The sequence below is a fragment of the Rhagoletis zephyria genome, unplaced genomic scaffold (assembly GCF_001687245.7).
Source record: "Rhagoletis zephyria isolate East Lansing unplaced genomic scaffold, Rhagoletis_zephyria_1.1 Rzeph_scaffold_00067, whole genome shotgun sequence".
NCBI lineage: Eukaryota > Metazoa > Arthropoda > Insecta > Diptera > Tephritidae > Rhagoletis > Rhagoletis zephyria.
Genome location: NW_016157151.1, coordinates 478,104 through 496,253, shown reverse-complemented (window position 1 = coordinate 496,253; position 18,150 = coordinate 478,104). Strand labels below are relative to the sequence as shown.

At 34.2% G+C, this 18,150-nt stretch overlaps 1 protein-coding gene across 1 annotated transcript in view; it reads right to left on the bottom strand.

Annotated features, from left to right (window-relative positions):
- sv (paired box protein shaven) overlaps nucleotides 1-18,150 on the bottom strand; it is a 432,076-nt gene that overhangs the window by 53,864 nt on the left and 360,062 nt on the right. Inside the window, exon 9 of the mRNA XM_017626900.1 lies at nucleotides 5,536-5,631. Within this exon, the coding sequence (XP_017482389.1) occupies nucleotides 5,536-5,631 (96 nt within the window). The remainder of the gene's footprint in view (nucleotides 1-5,535; nucleotides 5,632-18,150) is intronic.

Here is an 18,150-nt window from a genome sequence, read left to right as displayed (position 1 = left end):
TCTATGATCAGCAGGTTTGCTTAATTCCTCCTTGTTTAATATCGGTGTTCTATTCCTCATTGAAGTTGTTATACCACTATGAACTTCAGTTGCTTCTTCGTTGTTATTAATAGTATTTCCAGTTAAAATTCCCACGGGTAATATTCCCGAAGTTAAAGATATGCCACCACTGGTATGGGCACCAGCTTGACCTTGTTCGCTGTTCATTGAGACGGATGCATTATCTAAATGTGCTATTGTTGTGTAGTGACCGTTTTCTATAGCAATTGCTACTTGAGCAGCATTGGAACAAAAAATGTAAATCAATAAAAAAAGCAAAATTATAGACATAACAAATAAAAACAAAAAATACGATACAATACATGTTTAATGGGTGTCGTGTCGATTTATGAAAATAACATCCCAGCCAGCAAAATCATCGTAAACGAGCTCGTAACTGGATATTTCTCGAAGAAAAACCGGCTAAAAAGTCGTTTATGATAGCCGTTTACGATTCGTTTTCGAGTACTTTTTCGCTTGAAATGGTCGAGCGCCTACGAACAGTCGTAAACGAGGCGTAAAAGCATTCGTATGCGTATATATTATAAAATATTGTGGTTCAAGAAAAATTTTCAACAGAATGAACATTTTTTCTTGTACTGACAAATTACTACAAGCCTCTTTCTTTTCCTTTTTTGTTTTATCGTTTACGAGCCTTTCTCTAACTTTTCGCCGATCGAGAATCCCTCGTAAAACGTAAAATGTACGTTTTGTTGCTGGTTGGGATATGTACATATGTACATGCGTACAATACATTTGAATATTTACAAAACCAACGACATAGTTTTCTCACAGCAAGAAATTGTACTGCACAGTACCGATTATAAAATCGTGTGACATAAACTTGTTCCTGAAGTAAATTTTATGGCTCTAGACCAGTGATTCCCAAAGTGATCCAGGTGGCCTCCCGGGGTCCACGGGAGATTTGACGTGGTCTACGTTGGCGTGAAGAAAAAGTTCACAAGATGTAAGTGGACGTTCATGAAAATTGATCTGGTTTGGACAGCAAATAACAAACATGTTGGCTTTGCTTTACGTAGGAGTGTAGGTACCTAGAATGTAGTAGATCATGCAATACTCAAAAAAATTTAAGGGGGAAAAAAATTCAAAATTTTGCGGTGATTTTTGCGAGTCTGGCAGTTTGAAGCTTTAAGATTCTAATTTTCAGATTTCTTGGCTAACAATTTTTAGGAGCTACGGTTCTAACCCTAACGGATATCGTAAAAAAATAATTTTTGCAATTGTTTGCTTTCTCTGTACACGGACTTGAAAATTTTTTTCAGTTACGGCGGCATATGGATATGATGGCCTTTTTATTAACCTTTAATTTCCTTTTTGTAAAATCTCCCTTTATTTTTTTGAGTAGTGTATTTTAAGACAGAGTTCGCAAAAATTCTCACTGAGGAATAAAATTTACATCTCTATCCTCACTACAACTCAATTCAAGAGCANTTCGGTTCGATATCGTGTCCCTATGAATAAGTACAACAGTGTCGTTTACTAATCGTTGTGAAGGGAAATAATTAGTAAATAATTGCATTCAAATTAAAATCTGTGGAAATCATTACTGTAAAAATTTAATAATTGCATTAAATTACATAAAAGTGAGTATTGTAACTATCACATATTACGAAACTGTCAGAAGCCTAGTCGTGCATATACAAAACCCATTCCCGCTCCGATCATTGAATTTCGACGACCCAATTCCGCCATATAGAGCTATATGTGCGCTAATAAATTTGAAATCTCTTCAACGCAGGAGAACAATTCTCTCGCTCACCTTTGTCTTTGACATAATTAATGGTGTGATTGATTCACCGTATTTACTCGAATGCATTTGCTTCCATATTCCTAACAGAACCCTTCGTAATACTGATATTTTTTATACTGAACGTGTCCGTACTCTCTATGCTTCCAACGCTCCAATCTTTAGAGCTTTGAAAGAATTCAATGTTCTCTCAAGTTCTTTAGCCATAGATTTTTCTATGTCTAAGCCCGCTTTCAAACTATTGTTAAATGAAGCTAGATTTAATGTATGATATATTTTATCTCTATGTAGTCTGTAAGCAACTTTATTGAGCTAGATTACTATTGAATGAATAAATATATAAATAAATTAATTATTGAAAGATTATGTCTGAAATTATTGCAGCATAGTTGATAATTTTATGCTTTTTGTAAAAATTTCTCAAAAATGTTTACCTAAAAACTGGAAATATCTGGTCTAAGTGAATACATATTTAGACGCCGAATGAATTGAAATATCACTAGCGAGTGTGTGGAAGAATAATCGTCTTATAATCGTTGCATAAATATTGAGACGATGAAGCAACTACGGTGGGATGACTAGTGTGCAGAAAGTCTAATTATTATTTACATTGAACAGAGCTGGGCGATAAGGATTACATATGTAATCGATTGCATCTAGGATTATGATTATTTTAATCGCAATTTCAAAAATTATTAAATCGTTCATCGAAGGCATCTTAAATTACGATTACAGTAATCGTAATTTAAGCTTTTTTAAAATTACAATTACTGTAATCGTAATCTAAGTTCGCTCAATGAATGATTACAAAACTTTTAAATTTACAATTTTTCTAATTACAATTTTTTTAGTAATGTTAAACGAAGTAATTCTATAAATTTGCGAAATATAAATGCGCGCTTAACGATAATATGAAGACAATATGTATTTATCTAAATCCTTATAACAGAAAATACAGGATAACAATTAAAGTAATCGTTCCTCGAACGAACTTGGAATACGATTACAGTAATCGTAATTTTAACTTTTTTAAAATTACGATTACTGTAATCGTAATCTAAGTTCGTTCGATGAAGGATTACTGTAATCGTAATCTTGTTTTTTTAGCTTGTTGGGATTACTGCAATCCTAATCGTTTAGTAATCGTAATCCTTATCGCCCAGCTCTGACATTGAACCCAAAAGTGTCACTCGGACGGGAAATTTGAAAGACAAAGCCAAATAACGCGTTTCCCCGTACAAATTCGCATTTCCACATACAAATTGGCATTTCCAAAACCACGCATTTCTTCCGAATTTAAAAAAATTTAAAAAGATCATGCATTCCAATAGATGTATTTTTTTGTATTGAACACACTAAAACCCACAGTGTAGACAGTGTGCCAAGTAATGACAATATCCATATTTGACAATTCATACGTGAACTGATGTGTTTGTGTTAGTTGTTTATTTCAATTAACCCTCAGATAACACACGTTTACAAATTTTTGTTCTGTAATCAAAATTAATTTTAATCGCAAAGATAAATTCCTATTACTTAATTAAATAAAATTTAATTTCGTGCATTCTTTCTATTTCCACATTGGATAGATTGGGCACTGGTATTTGCTTTGGCGGAACTGATTCCGGATACAATCGTTTACGCTTTAGGCTCGTACTAAAAGGGTCGGAGGTGTTAAAAATGATAATCACAAATACGTGCTGTTGGTGACAATGACATGTGGCAGCTAGCTCCCACTGNAAAGATAAATTCCTATTACTTAATTAAATAAAATTTAATTTCGTACATTCCTTCTGTTTCCACATTGGATTGATGGGGCACTGGTATTTGCTTTGGCGGAACTGATTCCGGATACAATCGTTTACGCTTTAGGCTCGTACTAAAAGGGTCGGAGGTGTTAAAAATGATTCTCACAAATACGTGCTGTTGGTGACAAAGACATGTGGCAGCTAGCTCCCACCTTTTTTTTACATTTTTTTACATACTCTTGCATAAAAAACACGTATACGGCATTATTTTTTTTCGCTTTCTGTATTTCTTTTTTGTTAATATTTTCCTCTGTTCACGATTTCAAGAAAATTTAAAATTCAAACTACCAAAAAGGTTAAATAAAGTGACAACAAATTTCAAAATTTTAACTAACACACTCAAGCAATTGTCAAATATGGGTATGAGAAAAATTAAACGTCATTACTTGGCACACTGTATACACTGTGCTAAAAACAAGAGCTCTTCCAATAACTTTTGTTTGCCTTTGACATTTGGAATTTTTCAAACTCTTTGATATTTGGGCATGATTCAATAATACAAGGTTGTGTAATTTGTGACAGCTAAAATTTGACACTCCTTTATCTAGATTTGTATTTTGGAAGTAGGAGAAAGGGGAGAATGTGATCGCCTTTTGCGAAAACGGTAGTAGAAAGGTACTACAAAAAGTACGCAAAGTATACAATTAGAAGTAAAGGTGTATTATTAATTCTATGCGAATTTGCAATATATTTGGTGTTTTAATGGAAATACTAAGCAATACGTAAAATAATAGATTTTTAATTTAAGTTATTCGTCATTGTCTGGAACAAATCTAGAATACCGACCGTTCAACTATGCAAAAACAAAAAATGCACATCAATAGAACTTTTTACGCTCATTTTAACCATGTCAAAATTATTTAGCGCAAGTAAAATTTAAGACGTTTTAGAAGGTTACAATTAAATTCCTTGATTTTTTTTAACATTAATCTGCCTTATCATGAGTTTCGCTTGAAAAAAAATTCACCCGAAAATTTGTTACTCGCCCATAGTAAAAGCATGGAAACCAAAAGTGAAAAGTGAACCGGTTCAAGGAAAATGAAACTCATGGTAAGGCTGAATATCTTATGAACCACATAACCGATGAAAAAACTAATAACGTCACCATAAAGATAACCAATTTATCTTTCAGCTGATATACATAATTGAAATTCTTTTAATATATTTAAACCAAAACCACTAAAAATCGAACATATGTTATTTTTTCATGAAATAACCTTTTTTGAAAAAACTGCATGATTAATGGTAAAGAAATTTATATTATTTAAAAGGTACAGGCTATTATGTTTAATTCGATATACAAATTTTATCATGATCTACGTTTGGGTTTTAAGAAATAAGTGATAATAAAAAATATAAGTAAACAAAGCAAATAAACCTCTTATATCTTCTTTGTTTATTACCTGCGCCAAATAAATTTGGTATCGTTGAAATCAGCGTAAAAACTTCTATCAATCGGCACTTTTGGTTATTTTATAGCTAAACGAAATTTACGCTAACGAAGCTGATCCCAACGAATGTTTAGTATGAAGAATTTTCGGTTTTACTACTAATATAACTAGAAACTGTAGAGTGTGCAACATTCTGCACAAGTAAAGGAGCCGATTTTATGCGTGGAAGCGAGAAGACTGTTTTATTACAAAACCTTTCTATTATTGAATCATGATATTTGGGTATAAACATTTTTAATTTTAAGCAATATTTACAACTTTGCACATTCTTGGTAATAATTTTGCTTGCCTTTATTGTGCTTTTGTGTTCCCTTTTCAATTGATGGTAAGTCAAAGCAAATGCGAATCAGGCAGTGCAAACTATTTCAAATCACTGATTTCAAATCACGCATTGGGTCCAATGTAAATGTAATATAAGTGGTTAATTGTGCATTTAGCAGTGCATGGCAAAAGAGGAAGTCCTGCTTACCTGTATAATAGGGTGACATATTTGGTTCATGTGTGCTTGCACTTAATTTCATGTCTGACATATTTATGGGTACTAGCGGCGTTAACGAACTACTGCCTGGTGAAGATTTAAAACAAAAATATAATAAAATAATAAACAAGAATAAATGAATATGATCGCTAAATGTATAATAATAAAAAGCGTTGTAAAAAAAAATATTTATTAATACATAATGTTTTTGATCGTGGCTCAGAAAACTTAACCACTAAAGTGTAAGTAATATATATTATGCCATGAACATATACATAAGGCATTACAAATAAAGGGGCGGGTAAATATGGCATATTTGATTACGTTACACATATATGTATATACATATCGCCGTTTAAAGTACAAAACCGCGTACCAAGATAATGCAAAACCGCGTATGTGAGGTTGCATAAATTATTTTCTAGAGATTAAAAACACTAATAGTTCAAAATAGTTCTATTTCTTATAAAGCAATCGAATTTCTGGCTAGTATATCTCAGGACGAATGGATAAGGATTGAGCCAAGGGCTTGGCAGCAAATGTCAGTTACGCGCTTTTGCAGAATGACGATACGCTGTTTTGTACTTTAAACGACGATATGTATGTACCAGAGTTGTTGCGAATATTCGCATTCGCAACCGCGGAGCTTCCGCATTAATTTTAACATTTGCATTCGCTTTCACATTCGCAATAATCAATGCGGAGCTTTTGCGTGTGCGAATGTTTTGCAAGTGCACCGATAAAACGTATATTTGACAAACAAAATGACAAATTGTAACCAATATTTTTGCCTGTGGTCGTGGGAGTATTGGTGTAACAAAACTGGTCAAATGTCATATTTATATTTGTTGGGGGGCGGCGTAGCGTGACGTGGTGTGCGCGCGCGGACGCGGGCCGCCGCGAAGTTAAGCAAATTTAATGTTTGAAAGAGCAATAATGTCAATGGATTTTATTTCGCTTTTAAAAAGGTAACAATGTCAATTGACTTTATTTCGCACCAGGGTGGGAAGTAAAGTCGATTGACCTTATTTCCGTTGATCTTATTACCTGTCTCCTTTATGTGTATAACTTTTTCAGCGCAAAACGGAGTCTTTCAAAAATCATGGAAAATAGTAAATGTATGTGTGTAGTATGTGCTCCTTATTTGAAATAAACTGTAACAGTTTGAAAGCTGTCACTTGTAATTATCAAAAAGGTAATACTTTAAGTTTTTTCCATTTTGCACTTTCAGCAATTACTAAATTGTTCTTATTTGTTTATACACATGTTAATTACTTATTAAAGATAAAAATAAGACCTATTTTTTTTTTTTTTTTTTTTAAATATAAAAATATTGAAAATATAACAAATATTGTGTGAATAGAACTTTGCGTGAATGGCTTCAAAACTCCCGCTTTTTTATGGCACACTGACAGACTAAAACATAACAGGTCGTCAATTGACTTTATTTCGCACCAGGGTGGGAAGTAAAGTCGATTGACCTTATTTCCGTTGATCTTATTACCTGGCACCTTTATGTGTATAACTTTTTCAGCGCAAAACGGAGTCTTTCAAAAATAATGGAAAATAGTAAATGTATGTGTGTAGTATGTGCTCCTTATTTGAAATAAACTGTAACAGTTTGAAAGCTGTCACTTGTAATTATCAAAAAGGTAATACTTTAAGTTTTTTCCATTTTGCACTTTCAGCAATTACTAAATTGTTCTTATTTGTTTATACACATGTTAATTACTTATTAAAGATAAAAATAAGACCTATTTTTAATTTTTTTTTTTTTGTTTAAATATAAAAATATTGAAAATATAACAAATATTGTGTGAATAGGTCTTTGCGTGAATGGCTTCAAAATTCCCGCTTTTTTATGGCACACTGACAGACTAAAACATAACAGGTCGTTGAAAAGGCTTAATACATAAAATATTTTTTGTCTAAAATACGGCCATGAATTTATATGTGTGTATGTAAGGATTTTCAGATCTTTGGGCATTGCGGTTAACGAATTTTTACATATTTAATCCAAAATGATATTTTCAATAGATCTTAAGCAAAAATTAGTTTAGTGGCCCGTCAACTTATGTCAAATATTTGTACCTCGAAAACCACCTCACCAATCTTTACCAAATTTTATATACACATTGCACCTGACCCTTTTAAATACTGTCTTAAAACTTTTTGAAATGGGACGAAAACTACGCTCTCTAGAAATATCACTAACTTTGAGTTATCACAAATTCAAGGTTTTTACTTATAACTCTTTAAGCATTTGAGAAAAATTAGTCACACAAGAATTTAATGTTTTCTCAATGGATTTCAAACAATTTAATGTATAATTTATTTTTGCGCGTTCAATTTAAAAGTTCACGTGTTTTAGTGTTGAATCGCATGGTTCCGGTGATTTGCCCATATGTATTTTCAGATTTATTCAATGAATTGTTTTCTACTTGACTTTCGAATGACCCCGAACCTGACGTGATGGGGGTAATATACCTCGGATTCGCATTCGGCGCGTCGAAAAACATAGGGATATAGAGGTTTCGTTCAATATGCACAAACTTTTTTTTGGAAACCTGTGTATTTGCTTGTAAAGATTGAATGATATTGGGATCTGTGATGAAGGACAGCAATCTTAAATCTCTCCAGCATTTTTACTAAGCCAATCTCTCGTAAACTTGGAAGAATGTTGGAGATAATTGAGAGGATACATCATGATTAAATAATTCTTCACCAGAATGAAAGCGAACAGGAGAAAGTAAACTTCCTTTGAAAATTATCTTGTCATTTTCATCTCTAACAGATCGTAAAATATCACACGTGGAACACTGATTCTGGTGCGGAAAATGTTAAAGCTGTTTTGAAAAATCTCTAGCAAAGAAAAAAGGGGTGATGAACCTTCCGCTTAGGTTAAAATTACATCGAGAACTCACGACGACTGTCCCTGAAAATACAAACTGTGCACCTCGACCTGATGTTCACTTATAGTCATTTATTAAACAGCAAAAAGAGTAAAAAAATCGCGTTTTTTGCCATATTTTAGAAGCTCTGGCAAATACACAAAAGGTGATAGAACCTACCATTAGAACTAGAAATATCAACTACTATCCCTGCCCTTGGCCGATGATCACTTAAAGTCAATTATTGAACAATAAAAAACACTGGAAAATTGTGCTATAAAAAATAATTTTGCCAAAATCAGTTTTTGCTGTTCAATAATTGACTATAAATGACATTAGGGTCAAGGTGCAGGGATGATATTTTTTGGGATTGTAGTCAAAAGTTCAAGCCTTTATTTAAGCCTAAATAAGTGGAAGGTTCTATCACCTTTATTTTAATTGCGGTAGATACTCATACTTCGCCAATATCAGTTAATCATTTATTAATTATTTAATCATAATCCTGAGTAATTACTGTTTACTCAAAAAAATTAATTGCAATCTGAATAACTTTATTTATTTCTTTCGAGTTTGCTTTCAAACCAAAAGAAATTTTTTTATGTGTATGTTTGTATTTACAAATATGTATGTTCGTATGCACCATGATACAAAAAATTATTTTTGGGACTAGGTATGGTAGCACGAAATGCCACAATCTGCTTAATTGTCAGGTAGTTAATATGGCGCCCGAAAATTGACAATGAAACTCCCTTCTTTTTTATATCATGGTATGCGCATTCAATATTTTCTTATTAATAAACAAGTATTTTTTAGCAAAAAAACCGACTTAAAAAAATATTTATATATATATATATACATTTCATGATCCAATGATCGGATATAAACCAGATTAGTATGGGACCACCTCTGAGATACTACCTTTCCGATGCAAATTATCGAAGCCGGTTGACGTGGTCCAAAGTTATGCGGTAACATACATAAACAAAAAAAAAATTTATATATATTCCAACGAACTGATAACCTCCTCCTTTTTACGAAGTCGGTTAAAAAATGCCAAACAGGTGAGACATTCTTTTTCGTATCGGACACCAAATTTGGTGTCACACCTTCGATTGGCTCCAAATTTTTTTTATGGGTCCTATACATGAAATAAGCTAACACGTGTTCGAGGAATTTTTTTCCGCTTTTTTCTTTGGAGACATGATCTGTCAAAGTTTGCATTTTTTCGTGATTCTGACTAATCATGTACTTCTTCAATATAACCGCGCCCATTTCTAGAAAATTCTTTGATTGAAAATGTTGTGGAACAAATGTTGTTAACGAAGCGATATTCTGCCGAAATCTGCAATAAAATCTGCGTTTTGCAAACTTTAGTCATACAATTGCCGCGCCCATTTCTAGGGGTTCGTCGCCTTAAAGAAAAATCTTGCCGTATAAATATTATACCGGTATAAGTATTCTATCGGAATCTGCAATAAAATTTAAATTCTTGCAAAAACTCAATGTTTACCTCAAGGTCCGCAATTTGGTGTATCTATTCAGATTAATTAGAAACCGTCAACCTGGTTATCTTTTCCGGAAATTAGTTTTTGTGAAATCATCTTGTACACGCAATATTGTTGTCCCAAAGTACAAAACTTTAACGGCGTCTAGATTGTTTTTTGTTAGTGCTATAAGAATTTGGAACTCACTACTAATTTCAATTAAATGCATAACATCGATTAGTTGCTTCAATATGGCAGTTACAAACCTATATGTGGGATATCCTCCTTCTATTCCCCTCATCTATGTTTACTATCCTATTACCACATCAACAAATTTGTTATTTTACTTTCTTACCCTATAATTTGTGTATTTTATACTTCTTTTAGTACTTCTAGGATTAAGTTAAAAGTTTTGAAATTTATATATTAATATGCGTACAACGAAAAGACCCTGCGTCTTACTGTACCTATGAGATGTAATAATAATAATAATAATATATATTTAACACCTTACCAAATATATCTTAACATAGTTTTTGAACAAAAGTTACAAAAAATTGTCGATTCTCGCAAAATAAACCATCTCGTCATAAAGAAAAATATTTTAAAAATAGTTTTTGAAAAACCCCCATTTTTTTAACCCCGTTTTTTATAGAGAATGAAGCAGGGATTACGATGGTATAATTTTAAATCCTTAATTTACTGGTCTTCACTATGCAAATCAACTTCAAAAAGTTCAACTGTTAATAGCTAAGTTAGCTTTACTACAATCTTGACCATCTTATATATAGAAATCTTAAGCCCGTTTCTTAGCTTTAAAATTACGTTAATATGAAGTATCTGCGATGAGCAGAACCCGAGATATAACGATATGAAGAAGGACATGATTAGTCAGATTCACGAAATAATGCAAACTTTGACAGATCATATCCGAAGAAACAAAAGAAGAAAAAAATTCCAATTGTTTTTTTTTCTAAAACTTTCCGTTTGAATTTTTGTGGAAAGATACTAAATAGTTTATTTGTGATTAAAAAATGAATGCCTAAGCCAAGCTGTGTAATTTGCAGATAAACATGGATTTACAAAGGTGTCCGTCTGTTCCATTCCAGGCTGAATAAGTTGGATATTTCAAATATTTAATGGCCAAGTAATTTCTCGCACCACCAACTTCTCCGAAAAATTATTATCCCACAGCCATGAAATAGACCTCACAATAAAAGCGAAAAAGCTATTTTTTAATTGCGGGATGCATTTCCGTATAAATTATTTAAATAAGCGCTTGAAAGGCAAAAGGTAAATCGATTAATGTTTATAAACCTCCCATATATACCTATTCAAATTTATTTTTTTTTAAACCTTATAACCATTAATGTCACGTGTTGCTTTTTTGTATTCACGTTGCTAATTTCATGAATGTATCTAATTTCATCTCTTCATAAAATTATCAAGATTTGTCTATGCATCCGTCGGTGAGTCCTTGGAAGTATGCTTTGTGCAAAATCTTTTTTACTAATTTCACCATTTGCCGGTGACAGGTAACAAGATCAACGGAAATAAGGTCAATTGACTTGGTGCGAAATAAAGCCAATTGACATTATCACCTTTTCAAAAGCGAAATAAAGTCAACAAACATTTGGAAATAAAGTCATTGACGCTATTTCCTCATTCAAATGGAATGCTTAAAGTATGTCGATTCATAGAAAAAATGTTGTTCTTACAATAAACATTGCCCCGTAAGAGTTGTTTTTTAATAGATGACAAAGCTTATTGCCAAATCCAATTGATTTTATTAAATTAAAATTACGAATATGTAAAAACACGATGCGAGAAACTAAACGCAGCGCACAGCTGGAATACGAGAAATATTTGAAGAAAGAGTGTAGAAATGATCCAGACCTTGCAAAACATGTTTCGTTTCCACAAAAATAAAGCGAACACTATTAAATTGAAGAGACAGTCCATGTCCAAAACCCCGGAGGAACACTGAAAGAATTCTATGTTTTAAATTAGCATATTTTAAACGAATTCGGAATGTCTAAGGCGGAAAAGAAACCAACCTTTCTATAAGGAAACAAATATAGAAAAGGAATTTTCTTACACTGTATTCATGTCTTTGCCAGCAATTTGTGACGACATCATTTAAAAGCAGATAAAGAGAACGACGAAACTATTTATTAGATGGCACATTGACGCCATNGGGCTTGAATTCATTAATACCCTCTATCTGCAATTTGCACAAAAACTAATTTGTGATTTTAGAAACCATCTGGGACTTATTACCTGTCTTTATATAAGGTAGCATTAATATCATCGATGACAGTTAAAGTTTAGGTGGCCTTTTATATCATAATCTCATCTTTGTGAAAAGTGTGCAGATAGAGGGTATTATTGAATATAAACCCTCGATGTTTAAAATATATAAAAATTTTATTTCAACGTATACAAAAAATAAATCTACCTGAGTTACAGCACGGCAGGAGACGGAGAAGGGGGGCCGCGGCGTAGCGTGACGTGGTGTGCGCGGTCGCGAGCCGCCGCGAAGCTAAGCAAATTTAATGTTTGAAAGAGCAATAATGTCAATGGATTTTATTTCGCTTTTAAAAAGGTAATAATGTCAATTGACTTTATTTCGCCCCAGGATGGGAAATAAAGTCAATTGACCTTATTTCCGTTGATCGTATTACCTGTCACCTTTTTACCTCAAGACATCGAGTTGTACCGCATTAACTGTCACTGTTACTGCATTGACTACTTTTATTAAGGTATGCATTTGTCGGTGAGTCCTTGAAGTATTATTTGTGAAAAATCTTTTTTACTAATGTATAGCCTAGGGAGAGCGGGAGACCAGGTTTAGAGTTGTGGTCTTGCTAGAGTAGTAGAGGAGGTAGGGATTACCTTTGCGAGTGCTTATGCATCGAGCTCAATGAGCCCGTATGGTGTATAGGTGCACATCAAGGCAACCACGCACTCCATATGCCTGCTATGCGAGAGTGAGAGAGAGTGAGATATGCGGACAGGCTGATGAAGCGGTAGCGCAAGATGTGACCCTTTTACCATGCATCAATTGGAGGACTCCATTAGAGGAATCATGCTCTAGCTGCCGTAGGCTGCTGTGCAATGACCTGCGATTTATTCAGGGATGCATTCATGCAGAGTCCAGTGTGGTTAGTAAACCGTAGCTTACTACCGTGCAAAAAATTACTCCGGAAGTGGAGTGGGAGCGATGCTTAAAGCACCGTGTGATAGCCAAGCTGGTTGAGCGTAGACCATAGCTGAAAATGCCAGCGACTTATCACTTCACTAAGTTCAGCGAAGAGATATTTGAGAATTGCATAAAAAATGCATACCCAACTAAGAACGAGCGAATTACTTTTAGACACAAGTGCGTGTGTTTTTTCGCTACACTTGGTTTTGGGCGGGAGTGCAATACAAGTGCGTGTGTGTGTTCGCTGCACTTGGTTTATGCGGAAAATGCAATATAAATGCGTGTGGGTGTTCGCTGTTCTTTGTTTATGCGGGAAATGCATAAGTTGCTTAAGCAACTAATTTCCCCCATACTAAATACAAGCGTAATCCACAAAATTTTTTAGCTTCTACATATCTAATTTGAATAAAAATAATAAATTATGGCTCTTTTATTTTTCAAATAGGGATATTTCAAAAGTGATTTTTAATATTATGTATGTATGTATATGTATTAAATAAAAAACTTCGAATTATTACCCCTTTTGTAGTCAAAAAGGGTAATTCTTTTTAATATTTCTGGCCTTTACCATTTAAAAAACGCTAAGGGGCGAACACCTCCAATAAGGTAGTGTCAAATCTTCCTTCTCGCTCTTATAACTTCACCTGGTATTATTCCATCATGCGTTAATATGTACATATGTATACATATATACGTACATATGAACATTCTTTTTTAAGTCGGACGAATTTCAAAAAAAAAAAATATTTTTTTTTTTATGGGTTCTATACACGAAATAAGCTAACACGTGTTCGAGGAGTCTTAAGGATTTCATCTTAACGTCGTTTTAAGGATAACGAAACGGGTTTTACATTCTTATATATAAGATGGTCAAAGTAATCCTAAAGCTAACTTAGCTATTAACAGTTTAACTTTTTGAGGTTGATTTGCATAGAATACCAGTAAATTAGGGATTTAAAATTATACCATCGTAATCCTTGTTTAATTCTCTATAAAAATCATGGTTCAAAAAATGGNCGGAATATCGCTTCGTTAACAATATCTGTTACACAACCTTTCAATCGATATAGATATTCTGGCGAAATCCACAATAAAGTCTAAATTTTTGAACTTTGGTTTTAATATAGCCACGCCCATTTCTAGAATATCCTTTGATTGAAAAAGTTGTGGAACAAATGTTGTTAACGGAGCCGAGATCCGCAGTAAAATCTGCGTTTTGCTAACTTTAGTCTTGCAATTGCCACGCCCATTTCTAGGAGATTGTCGCCTTACAGAAAAATCTTGCCATACTAATATTATACCTGGATAGGTATTCTACCTGAATTCGCAATAAAATTTAAATTCTTGCAAAAACCCGATGTTTTACACCTTGCTAAATACATATATCTTACAATAAGCTTTCGTAAACAAATTGCAAAAATTTATTGACTCTCAAATTTTTTTTCTCATTTTTGTTGGGCCTGTATAATCAGTTTTACTACAGCCTTGGAGCCCTTTTAGCTCAGTTCTATTGCACTGGTATGAAATTTTAGAGCGGTTTTTAGGCAATATAGATAATGAAATTTCTTTCGGCTGGAATGGGCTGCTATTAATACGTCACTCGTCACAGAAGATTAGCTGCTAAAATGAATCACTTGAGAATCTATTGTTTCTCCAATAGATTTCAAACAACTTCATGTACATATAATTTATTTTTGTGCGTTCAATTTGAAAACTTTCGTTTTTTAACGTTGAATCACAGGGTTCCGGAGATTTACCCATATACATACAGTGGCGTAGTAAAGGCTAGACTCACATTTATGGACCATTGTTACTGTTGTATATTTGTTGACCACTTCCTTATTCCTTACAGAAAATTTTAAATTAAATCTATAAGTTTTAACGGTTGATACAGTGTAGCAGTTTAATTTTTGGGGATTGCAAATGCACTGGCGAAATTTTATAAAGAAAATATATTTTCAGATTAAATTAATGAGCCTCCCCAGGCAACACAAGATTCTAAGCTTAAAGAACAATTGTTATTATGAGGGTTTTAAGGACATAGTTTTATAAGCCTCTTCTTTTATACTACTTTCCCTTCCATTTCAATCAACTTTACATTATTAGCTCTGCGCTAGATGGCGCTGTCGGCCAATTTTATTGACCTTCATTGAGTTTTTTCAAATATATACTAAAATTAGAGGTCCCTTTAAAAAAATCAGTCGCGCTGGTATTACAAATACCAATTTTAAACACCGCAATCAATATTTTGAGCCAGGGACTTTTATAATAAAAGCCTTTTAAAAAAATTTATCTTTGGAATTTTATTTCATTTTAAATAAAATAATCGGTCAACCCGGATTTTTATATTTTTAGACCAGTAATAACTGTTAAACTTGGCCAAATATTTTAAAATCCGAAGTAAAAGTCCTTTCCTAATAATAAACATTCCGCTTATCCAAATCAAACAAATTTGGTATCAAGTGAAAGAGGACTGAAATAGATTTCAAACAGAAATATCTAAACGAAGGTTGTCACCTATTTATATATATTTTTTATAATCTATACATTTAATATGCGAAGCAATTTTTTGTCCAGGTCATAAGATCTGCACCGTTCGTTCGATTTTCACAATCGAGGTGACAAATTAAAGGGCTTGGCCTGTAGATGTGCAATAAGGTTTTCTTTGCCACCTGTTAAAAAATTTAATTCAAACTATTTAATAATCAATGCCATTTGATCCGAACCGTTCGTTCGGTTTTGAAAAATGTGGTGTAAGATTAAAGGGCTTGCCACCCTTTCAAAAATAAGAATTATTCAAATTATTTAAAAAGTTAAATGAGTGATTGTGATATAGGTATCAACTAAACTGGTTTTGAAAATGCTTTATTTCTTAAGTACATGTACACAGGCTGCCAGCTGTTTAAAAAATTCAAATTCAATTTGAACTAAGGTAATTGAAATATTTACCACCATATGGGTGACAGACGTAGTACGTAGTACTTGAAAATACTTTGAAGAGCGTTGCAACCTTTTTAAAGCTCGAATTTTGTTAACTTATACGAAAATTATATGAAATATTAAAATATGGGTAACATGCGAGACATTTTGAAGGAATATTTGGTTTGAACTTGGAAATCTTTGAAGAGGGTTGAAATCATTAAAAAATGTAATTCAAAGTATTTAATAAGTTAAATGAATTATTAAAAGAAAGATGGGTAAGTATTCAGCAGAGGTACCACGTGTTTACAAAATCAAATTCAATTTATTTCATCAGTTAAAAAAGATTTAAAAAGATTTAAGTTTGAGAATACCTATAAAGAGGGTTGTCACCTGATTGAAAGACGAATTTATTTATCTTATACACAAGTTATATGAAATATGTATTAAAATATGGTTTTCAAACGAAAGAGTGTTAATATATCTTTAGTTTACTTTGAACATTTAGAATATGTTTGAATATTTCAATTCAAATTATTTAATAAATGAAATTAATAATTAGGAGATTTGTGTTAATAGAATTGAGTTTAAAACGCATTAATTTCTGAACTGTATAGAATACGTGTTTAAAAAATCAAATTTATGAGTTAATTTTAATATGTTTCCCAATGTCAAGCGAAAGAGATTTCAAAAAAATTTAGTTTGAAATTGCTTTTAAAGAGGGTTTGCCATCTATTTGAAAGTGAAATTTGTCTAACTTATACACAAGTAAATGAAATATTGAAATATAAGTGTCCAGCCGTCTTTAGTTAGAAAGTGTTATTAATTAGGGTTGCCACTTATTCGAAGAGTATAACTATGTATGGAGAATGGTTCCGTGCGCAGAAGTGGAAAACTTTTGACTGCCATTTACCTGGGAGTGACTAGAAGTGATCCTTGTGCGTGCGGTTTAACCCCCGCCCAATGAAAAAGTTCAGAAAGCCTCGGATGATATCCTTTTTTTTGACGCCGACCACGGCAAACGTGTAAAGGACAATGATTTGAGGGTACGCACCTTAATGGAGGAGGTGCCTCTGCTCGGCTGGTTGATGTCCTCGGGAAAACAAAGGCTGGCATCACCGCCATCCAAGAAATGCGATGGACGGGGCAAATCAAGCTAAGCGTGAAGCCTTGCGACGTCTACTACAGTTACTAGGTAATGGAGCGCGGGAGGTAGGAGAGAGACTCCGACAGCCGGTTCTACGTACCGGAATGACTCGGGTTTCACCCGACCAAGGGCTGTTGTTTCGGCGATCTAACCCCGTTTAGGTCGGCGAAGTATCTCAGAAGTTGTCCGTCTATAGGGCAACATTCACTACGCATTCTCCTACTCAGGGCTGGCATCGAGTCAAACCCTGGGCCAGAAACATACACCTGCTGTGTATGCCGAAGACGTTTACACCACAACTCCACCTCAGTCAAGTGTAATGCCTGCGAGGGGTGGAGTCACCTCAGGGTCTGCTCGGGACTACGGACACACAGACAGTGGACCACGTCGTACGTGGCCCCCTGTTGCTCAAATAGAGCAGCCTCCACGGCAACCCATAGTCCGCCCGTGCAGCCCCACACACTCACACAGCAACCACACACAGTCGCCACAACACAACAACATACCACAGCCACCACAGACCACATAACACACACAACCGCACCACCACCCACACGCCGCCGCCAACAACTCCTGGTTCCCCCTACATCTGCACGGTATGTCAGACCAGGATATTCCGTAATGTGACATCAGTCAAGTGCAACACCTGCCTTGGCTGGTGCCACTTTAGGGCATGTTCAGGTCTGCGCACCACGCGAGATTGGACGGGAACTTCGAGGGCCCGTGTTGCGCTGCTCGGTCGCTGACATCAATTGCGATGACCCCCACTCCCACCACAGGGAGGCAATCACCTCAGCAGCACACACAGCCAACGGCGGCAAGAACATACACCTCACTCACACCCCACATCACAACACGTCTCCCGAACCACATGAAGCTCCTCCAATTCAACTGTAACGGGCTACAGAGCAAGATTGAGGAGATAACCGCCTTTATGTGTCGGCATGGTATATTAATAGC